The 10057-nt window shown below is 31.8% G+C and overlaps 1 protein-coding gene across 1 annotated transcript; it reads left to right on the top strand.

Moving 5' to 3' along the window:
- Positions 1-3988: 3988 nt before the first annotated feature.
- LOC124370190 lies at positions 3989-8670 on the top strand. The gene is made up of 6 exons (XM_046828482.1): positions 3989-4067; positions 5139-5299; positions 5503-5550; positions 5760-5807; positions 6014-6061; positions 8495-8670. Exons 2-6 carry the CDS (start codon positions 5146-5148, stop codon positions 8560-8562), a joined length of 366 nt encoding a protein of 121 aa, XP_046684438.1. The 5' UTR covers positions 3989-4067; positions 5139-5145; the 3' UTR covers positions 8563-8670.
- The last annotated feature ends 1387 nt before the right edge of the window (positions 8671-10057 follow it).

The following is a 10057-nucleotide window of genomic DNA, read 5'->3' as shown; positions in this document are numbered from 1 at the left end:
TTTCAACTCAAGGTCAGTGCTTATACTACTATAAATCACCAGAAGATGTCTGATAGATATAATTTAGGAAATAATACTAAAATGAAACTGTAAAAACTTTAGCAAATATGTATTCACAATACGAAGTAAGGCCGAGAAGTTCAAGATTTTGTGTATTAAATTCGGATTCGATTCTTTCTGTACACTATGGGTATAGACGGAATGAAAAACAGCTCAAAACACAAGTATTGAAATAAAAATTATAAATGCAATTCATTGGTTAAGGAAAATACCTACGAAAAATAAATAGTGAAATTAAAACATATGAAAAGATAAAATCTTTTTACACCATTAACATTACTGTTCCATTGTTTTTTGCTGTGATTAATTAGGATGAAAACTGCTTTGGGTAGCTAGAGATGCTATGATTAGAAACTTGGAACTCTAAATAATAACAGTAATTCATCTATGATAGTCTTGGTCCTCGTTTTAGCCTTCCGAACTTATTCTAGCTGATGTATTACGTACTGCATGCATGAATTCTGAAAACAAAAGCTTTGAATTATCTAAAGTAATTTATCTGTCCTTTGATGTTTTCATGGATATTAAGTAGTTTTTGTACGTACGTTTCACGTGTTTACCTACATTTCTTCTTACCAATATTGCTTATTTACGTAATCACAAGTACTTACATTAACATGGGCTCTTTTTATGTAAATGCATACCCACACATACATTACATGTTGGTTTAATGAAATTAATTTTGTTTAGTTTTTTGTGTTGCTCAATATACTAACCAACTTAAAGGTTATTTAGTATGCATATATTATCCAACTTGATATCACCTTATTTTATATAGTGGCTTACACACATATGTATTAATTAAGATATTTCAATTGGGTATTATATTGTTTTACTTACTGCAGCTAAAAAATTAACATTACTCATTTTTGACATAAATTAGTACTTACTTTAAATATATTCTATGCGTTATCTAAGTAACTGATGAAAGAAGGTACAAGAATAATCCTCTTGAACATGAAATGGTGTTAAAAAAGTTGGATTAAATGCATACCTAAACCTAATTTTCATGACCAAGTTTAGTTAACATTTATTACATTTACAGAGGTATTAATATTCCATAAAGTTAGATAAACTGAACAATCAGCATTCATCCAGAGCAATAAAACAGCAAAATATTCTTTAAAAGCGTTGTTTTATACATCTTTACTGATGGTACAGGAAACAATCGAATCCGTCTCATTTCCTATTCTGTTCCTTGGAGTTGGCTACTGGATGAAAGATGTTACAGTCTGATACCCTTGTCATATAATATCGGCGCTACTACAACAAAGTGTTTAGTTCCTTTGACATTTGTAAAGGGAAAGCAAAGAAGAAATATTACAAATTGTCTTGTTATAAACGACAATCATCTTCCAAACCTGTAAGAGCAGTCTATAAAACTTAAATTGAATGTCAACGGCTTAAAAATGAATTCCGAACCACCACCAATGGCCGGGCAGGCGGGCTGCTTGCACGCACAGGATCGCTCAACGGCCACGCATCCAAGCAGCAGTCACGTTGCTTGATATATGTTGTGAAATATAACAGTGCGTTTCGAGAATTGAAATCCACCCTCTTACTCAAGTGTTAAAAAACTCTAACACTTATGGTCAAACTTGCAATAAAACTTAAAGTGTAAAGTGCGGCAATGAACTTGCCTACTATTATACAACATTAGTGGCACAATAATATAAGGTATTATGAAGCTAATACTATTCATTATAACATAATATAGTAAACATTATGATAACAAAATACTTGCCTACTATTATACAACATTAGTGGCACAATAATATCAGGTATTATGAAGCTAATACTATTCATTATAACATAATATAGTAAACATTATGTTAACAAAATAAAAAGATAGACTGTGCATTTAGGCTGAGTTAAATCATACTAGACTTTCATATTATTATTTAAGATCAGAACTAAGAATGTGTACGCAGTTGTGGTACTTAATCTAGCTAAGTGGATTAGCTGTTGTCTTGAAATTGATTTATGGCACCTCCAAGCTTCCCACACACTGGGCATCGTGTGTTCCCATTGAATTGCTTTTCCAAAAATACCCGTTCACTGGTAGTTATTACACTGCAATGTAACAGCTAATGTTAGGCTATAAGTATGTATGACGAAAAACGTATTTATAAAATTTCAAAGAATAAAATAGGTAACTCCTCACCCAAAAAATTGTTATAAAAATATAAATATATACGCAATAAGTTTATATTTATACTGCATTTATTCCAAGTATAATGTAACACGTTTTATATAAGTTTTATTTTGATATTAATATTTCACAATAGTGCGACTACTTAAAAATATATTCCTTTTTTAGATATACTAGTTTTTGAAATGATTCAAAAAACTTCTGATAAGACGCTTTACTGCAACCTAGAGTTTCAATATCTTAACATTTTTTGATAATTAGATTGTTATTTAAATTAGCGCCGTTTAGAGTTTTAAACATTCGAAATTGGAGTTAAACGTTCTCAAACCTTCACATTTAATCTATTTGTAACCCAAATGTTAATTTTACAAAGAAGTTTCATGTAATAATATTGTAAATAAATAATTAATTCCAAAAATGTTTAAAAATGACAAAGTACTTATTGTAGAAATTAAATCGTATTTCTCGAAACTTTGCAGTGTAAAGTGTTTCTCGTGCGAATAAACATAAATGGATTAATAAAAAATGTTAAGAGAAGTCAATGGGAAACATGGAATGTTATACGCACACCAAAAACTAATACGAAGTTATTTAAAACATTCACGAATAACATCGATTGTTCAATGAATAGCAATTCCTTCACTTCAGAATTGTATAAAATTGGTTTAAAACTTTCTCAAGTGTTTTTATGAATACAAATTTGGTATTTCTGTAAATGCTCGATATATTTTCAAATATTATTCAAATACCACAAAGATTTTGAGAAGCAACGCTACTGGTACAATGTCTGAAATACAATCTTCAATACTGTAAGTACTCCATGATTTCAATAATAGAACATAAGTAATATAGTTGGGTTCATTTTATTTCTTCTCATATCCGCTAAATATTATTTATCCTCATATCCGCTACAAATTTATGAAAGCTTCCTGTTTACATGAAAAACCCCAAAGATGATGAGTTTTAGAGACATTATATATAAAAAAGGAAACCAATGAGGAATTTTTTTAAGATTTTCTAATCTCATAACTATGCGTAGCAAGTACTTTATATTATTCAATGTAATAAATCATACTGATGCAGTTTATACAAATTAATAAACCAAATACTAAGACATAAGTCAATTACTGTTGCCATAAATATAAACTTTTTGATAAATTTTCTTGATTGTGCCAACAAGGCAAACACAGCGTTTGGGTCGAAACTATAATTCACTCTAAACAGGGCTGATACACGTGCAAATCCAAGTAAATTGTTTGCGACAACTCGGGTAACGGTTACTTTCTATATAATAATTTTTGGTTAATTATTAATAGTTAAGTTCAGTCTAATCAGTATTTTTCTGAAGTTATAGTAACCCAAAATACAACATATGTGTACATGCATTGACTATTAAAAATATATGTAGACCTGTTTCAGTAATAAAAGTTTACTGGTGTAATAAGCACAGTAAGCGTTCTGCCTACATGAGCATCTTTATATTTTAATTGAGTGTATCTTTCTAACCACTGCACATTTCATAGCAATAAACCTTTGTATTAATTACTCATTGCTGTTTCAGAATAGGAAACGATATATTTGCTGTTTCACCTTTAAGTGGGCATTTAAAATAATGTTTCACTTATTAATCACATGATCGCAATTGAAAAAAAAACTGAACGATCTTGAACAAATTATTGTAGTAATTATTCTTTCAATAGCTTTTTAGTAGTAAGATATTTAAATAGAGAATAAATAATGATGAACTGCAGTAAATGGGACATAGATAATTATGAACTACACAAACACGTGCAATCTTTGTATATAAAGCAGTGGAAATCAGACGTTCATTATCAACTACAGTCCCTGTTTTTGGGTAAGTTATTATAAGCTAACTTACCACTTTATTTTTAATAGTAGATACTGTAAACAGGGTGTACATTAATTACAACTACTAGTTTACCAGAAACTTATTTTTGGAGGGCTTACATTAAAAATGGACATCCTTACAGAATGATAAATTCCTGTAAATGCTTATAAAGGGAAGTATATGGTTTTAGTGTTGAGGCGTTAGCCTAAAGTGCCTTAAACTATATGATTAATTAGATTTGTTAGCTTTATGTCTAAATTTGCAACTAATCACGTAATTAAGTTGTTTAAAAATATAGTTTGAATAAATACAAGACTCAATTTAAAAATTATATATATATATATATATATATGTGTGTGTGTGTGTGTGTGTGTGTGTGTGTGTGTGTGTGTGTGTGTGTGTTTCAAACATCACTTAATAAGAAAAAGGTAAAAGCTTAATTTTTTCGATATATCTCGAACTGAGTGAATGCAAAAGTTAAAGTGAAGTTTTAGATATGTTACACACATAAAAATATGTTTCATGAATATCTAACAACATGACTATTTTCAATTTTGTATTAGTAGTTTCTAGATTAAACAATATTTCTGGTCTTGCATTTGTTGCATGATACTGGTCATCTGCTGCCATTCCACTTTTAAATTGGCACACCAGAGCTTCAGATAGTTCTGAAGCGTACATAAATACAGCTTTTAAGATTGGACCAAAATAATTGGTGTTAATATAAATAATATTAATTATACATATTGATTCCTTGTATATTTTTTAAGTTTATAGTAAAAATGTTAAAAGACATTTTAAAAAATGGCCCACTTATTGCACCTTTATTATTACAAAAGAAAGATTTTTCATAATTCTTTAAAAGTTATTTATGGGGTGATATGAGAGCCTTAACAAGCTCAGTGCATTTTCCAGCTCCAACTTCTCCCATTTTGAAATTATTGACGTATATCTCTGTGTCGCAATGAAACCATGATGAGGTATATTGTGCTAGTCGTGAGCCTCATCAACCGCAGACCTGTTTCATCTGCTTTTACTCCAATTATGTTACTTACGACATAGATCTGTCTGTTGCAGTGAAACCATGATGTGGTCTGTATTGCTATTCGTGACTCTCTGCATGGTCCTAATGGAGGTTATCCCATCCTCTCAACTACCAGCTGAGGATAATGAAATGTTCGCCTTCCAAAATGGACATTTAGGAGACGGGCCGCCTGGTAAAAGAGATCTGAGTTTTGGTAGGTACTCAAATTAGTAATATCAATACACACTAAGTACTTTATAATATGATGGCATAATTTAAACAATAATATACCCAGTGCAGAGCTAAATATCTCCTTAAAAATGTCTTGTTAAAAGAACTGAGCAAAATTTTACGAAAGGTGCTGTTAGAGTATTAAATTTTCAGTTTTTGAGGATAATGATATGTTCGCTTTTCCAGATGGGCAATCAGGAGACGGGCCACCTGGTAAAAGAGATGTGAGGTTTGGTAGGTATTAAAATTAGTAATATTAATACAAACTAAGTACTTTATAGTATGATAGCGTAATTTCAACAATAACATATACGGTGCAGAGCTAAATATCTCCTTAACAATTGTCTTGGTAACAGAAATGAACTAAATTTTACAAAAAGACGCCGTAAAAATATTGAATTTTCAGTTTCTGAAGATAATGATAATTATGTTCGCTTTTCCAGATGGGCAATCCGGAGACGGGCCACCTGGTAAAAGAGATGTGAGTTTTGGTAGGTACTCAAATTAGGAATATTACTACAGACTAAGTACTTTCTACAATTATAGCATAACTTATACTATAATATAAATAGTGCAGAGGCTTATATCTTCTTAAAACTTTACTTATAAACAGAACTGAACTAAATTTTGCGAAAAAAACGCTGTAAGAATATTAAAATTCCAGTTTCTGAGGATAATGATATGTTCGCTTTTCCAGATGGGCAATCCGGAGACGGGCCACCTGGTAAAAGAGATGTGAGTGATGGTAAGTATTCAAATTATTAGTATTAATACAGACTAAGTACTTTATAATACGATAGCATAATTTAAACCATAGTATAAACGGTGGAGAGCTTAATATCCCCGCAAAAATTGACTTGTTAACAGAAGTGAGCTAAACGTTACGAAGAGGCGCTATAAAATTCTTATATTGCTTAGTCCTAATTAGATACTAAATTGAAGTATATTTTTTGTAAAATTTTTTAGCACTTGTAAGTCTATAATTTTTAATAAGGAATGGGAACCTAGTTTACGATTACGTGATTGTCGGATAAACCTCATTCCTCAAGGTAAACGCATTACACCTATTCAGCTACGGTTAGTGTATGTTACGTTAGGTTATAGGTAATGATAGATTGGTTTTTGTTAGCTTACGTGTGATAACGTAATTTACACGTAGGTGATATTCACTGCTGATTTACCAGCGCTGATAAATCCATATCTTGTGATGTTAGCTTCTCACTTTTGGAAAATCGTAAAATAATTATCGTTTGTTTTTTACTAATACTTCCCTTCTTATATACATTTTTGTTTCTATGTAAACATTTAAAAATATTCTTTGTATAATATTCTGATTTGAATATTGTTGATCATGGTATTTATTTGTTAAAATACTATTGTGTTATGTTTTTAATTCTTGGTTTGGCTCCTGTTTCTAGGTTTAATTAAATCAGTGTGTTAATTATAAAGAGTTCTAGGATCTCAACAATTAAAAAATGAACACTGGGTTTCATGTTTTATTTAAACATAGAACTACTTGGCAGGGAATTGAGGCATATTAATATTATTATAATATATTATATAACTGTATATATTATATTAAGAATCGCCTCGTAAATGCTGCGTAAATAGCGGATATTCATACGGTAGGCAGTTGAAAAGTATGTTTTATCCAAAATAGTATAAAACTTGACATATGTAACTTAATTATTTATTTAAATTGTATTGTCAATTTTTTATATCTTACGTAACTCCTACTTATTATTAATTTATTTATATTTTTCTGGTAACACTAGCTTAATTCGTAAATTTTAAGGGAAATAAAAGCGATAAAAAATTTAAATAAATTAATAATTATTCTTGTCTGAAATTTTTGCCTTTTAAAATTTGTTATTAATTTAACATTTAAGTTCAAATGTTATAAAATATTTACATACCAAAATTAGTTTCATGTAATTATAAGTGCACGATGTAATGAATCTCTGTTAAAAAATAGGTACAAATTGTTTAATCAACAGTCGAGAACAGAAAAAAATTCTAGTATCATTTCCCTCATGTGAACTAGTAGCACAAGACTGACCACGAGATGTCATAGTTCTAGGCCTATGGTGTATCTCTGTGCATTTTCTCATGTTCCATGTACTTTGTTACGTATAATCAAGATGAAACTTTATACAATTAGAACAATTTATCACTAATCGCAGTCAGACGCCAGTACATCCTCCAGGGTCTCGTCTGTGTTGGCCTAAAGCCACGGTGCCCAACAAAATAGTATTACAGTAGCTCAAGACTGGCCTTATTGTATTTCAGCTCTAATCCAACTTGTGCTTGTTTTTTTTTAGCCTTGATACTTGTACTTTGCGATCAATACTGTATAATCACGATGAAAATTTATAGAAATAGTTAACGACAAGGGCAGACTGTTGCAAGGAGAGGATTTTTTGCCTCCGTCATTGTGCAGAAGACGTTAGTACTGTAGCAGCTCAAGACTGGCCTTATTGTATTGCAGCTCTAATCCAACTTATGCTTGTTTTTTCTTAGCCTTGATACTTATACTTTGCCATCAATACTGTATAATCACGATGAAGTTTTATAGCAATAGTTAACGACAAGGGCAAACTGTTGCACGGAGAGGATTGTTGACCTCCGTTAATGTGCCGAAGACTTTAGTACTGTAGCAGCTCAAGACTGGCCTTATTGTATTGCAGCTCTAATCCAACTTATGCTTGTTTTTTCTTAGCCTTGATACTTGTACTTTGCGATCAATACTGTATAATCACGATGAAGTTTTATAGCAATAGTTAACGACAAGGGCAGACTGTTGCACGGAGAGGATTGTTGGCCTCCGTCATTGTGCAGAAGACTTTAGTACTGTAGCAGCTCAAGACTGGCCTTATTGTATTGCAGCTCTAATCCAACATATGATTGTTTGTTCTTAGCCTTGATACTTGTACTTTGCGATGAATACTGTATAATCACGATGAAATTGTATAGATTTAGATACCGACAAGGGCTGACTGTTGCACGGAGAGGATTGTTGGCCTCCGTCATTGTGCAGAAGACGTTAGTACTGTAGCAGCTCAAGACTGGCCTTATTGTATTGCAGCTCTAATCGAACTTGTGCTTGTTTGTTCTTAGCCTTGATACTTGTAATTTGTCAAAAATACTGTATAATGACGATTATGTTTTATATAAATAGTTAACGACAATGGCAGACTGTTGCACGGAAAGGATTGTTGGCCTCGGGCATTTTGCTTACGACGTTAGAACTGTAGCAGCTCAAGATTGGCCTTGAATCGCAGCACTAAGCTCACGTTCTGCTTGTGTGTAACTTTGCCTTAGTCTATAAACTTTGTGAATAATTCTGTTTATGAATTGCTAGTTATTTTTTCCCTGTATTGATCATAGTTGTAATATTTTAAACTATCATGATAATGGAGAAGTTTTTTAGTCACCTTGCAATCCTGAATGTTTTTGCAATAATTTCTTCATTATCTCTGTACAATATATACGAGGAAGACCAGTATCTAAGTAATCTTATAGCCTGGCTATACAATGTATTAGCCAGGCTATAGCCTGGTTAATACATTGTGGGAGTCGAAGCTAATTGTGAAAGCCTCAAAGGTACTATCGCACGAAACACCGCTAGCTCATGGCACAATATTAATTCTTCGTGATCGATCACATTGTTAGCAAACACGCTTAGAGCTTTTTCAAACATTCAGTCCCATTTTCTGAAGTGAGGATATAACCAAGATTTAACCTGCAGTATCTCGTCTCCCTGCTTAGTTTAAGGAGAGGGTACCAAAGACTAAATACAGAGTGCTGCGTTTATCTCCTTTAAAGTGTGGATCACATAGAGGATAATTGATACACACTTTTTACGGGTTTATATTTAAAGTTAGCTATGATTATCTACTGTGGAGACACTATCAATGTTGAAAAACAAGCCTCTCCACCATCGGCATTTACGGTAAATCGGTGTCTGTGTAAACATACACGCAAGAAAGTATTAGCCTGGCTTCCAGATAAAAATGGACTGCATTATCGGTCGCTGGTTGTTAGGCTGGTATAATTTCCGGACAGAAATATTATATTTCATAGCTATGCTTCCCGTAATGGAACAGGATCCTGCTTCGGTTTTCCGGTCTATGTGAAACTCTACTTTTTAATAATTTTAGTACTAGCAACGAAATAATGTATTGGGAATTGACACTCGACTCAAAAGTTCAATCGTTATTGCTTGGTAGCTTAAAACTTTAGGAGAGGAGAGTGAAGTCAGACTCCTTATATTATGTAAGAAATGTGAAATTATCAAAAGGATTTTATATTATTCTTCAAATTTATTACGTGTTCTGTAATGGGAATCGCTGAGTTTGCATGCCAATACTTTAACTCTATTTAGCTTGTTTCATTTTCGATTTATCCTGTGGACAGATAAACAAACAATCATACAGGAAAGAAATGTTAACATTCACGGTGACCTAAAAGAGAGATCGTGTGAGCTTACATAGTATTAGGCTTCTATGACGCTTAGTCTAATTCAATGTTTGGACAGCACCATAATATAATTAATTTTGCCTATGTATAAACCTCATGCTAGGTTTTTTATCAGTACTCAAATAACATTTCTGGTAAGCAAACGAGGGTATTACCACAAAGGTGTGCAATGGAATCATACATTGCCAGTAACTTCCAACATTAAGAACAATATATTATAATATATATTTACTCTGATATTAAATGTGGCATTACAATATCA

Source organism: Homalodisca vitripennis, unplaced genomic scaffold (assembly GCF_021130785.1).
Source record: "Homalodisca vitripennis isolate AUS2020 unplaced genomic scaffold, UT_GWSS_2.1 ScUCBcl_15;HRSCAF=503, whole genome shotgun sequence".
In the NCBI taxonomy this organism is placed as follows: Eukaryota; Metazoa; Arthropoda; class Insecta; order Hemiptera; family Cicadellidae; genus Homalodisca; species Homalodisca vitripennis.
Note: the sequence above shows the minus strand (reverse complement) of the source record. Positions and strands in the feature narration are given on the sequence as shown.

Bases quoted from the DNA above. Each gene is read 5' to 3' on its own strand.
- LOC124370190 (XM_046828482.1), top strand. From the start codon at position 5,146: ATGATGTGGTCTGTATTGCTATTCGTGACTCTCTGCATGGTCCTAATG. The intron at 5,300-5,502 runs GTAGGTACTCAA...TCGCTTTTCCAG, and splicing joins TAAAAGAGATCTGAGTTTTG to ATGGGCAATCAGGAGACGGG. The intron at 5,808-6,013 runs GTAGGTACTCAA...TCGCTTTTCCAG, and splicing joins TAAAAGAGATGTGAGTTTTG to ATGGGCAATCCGGAGACGGG.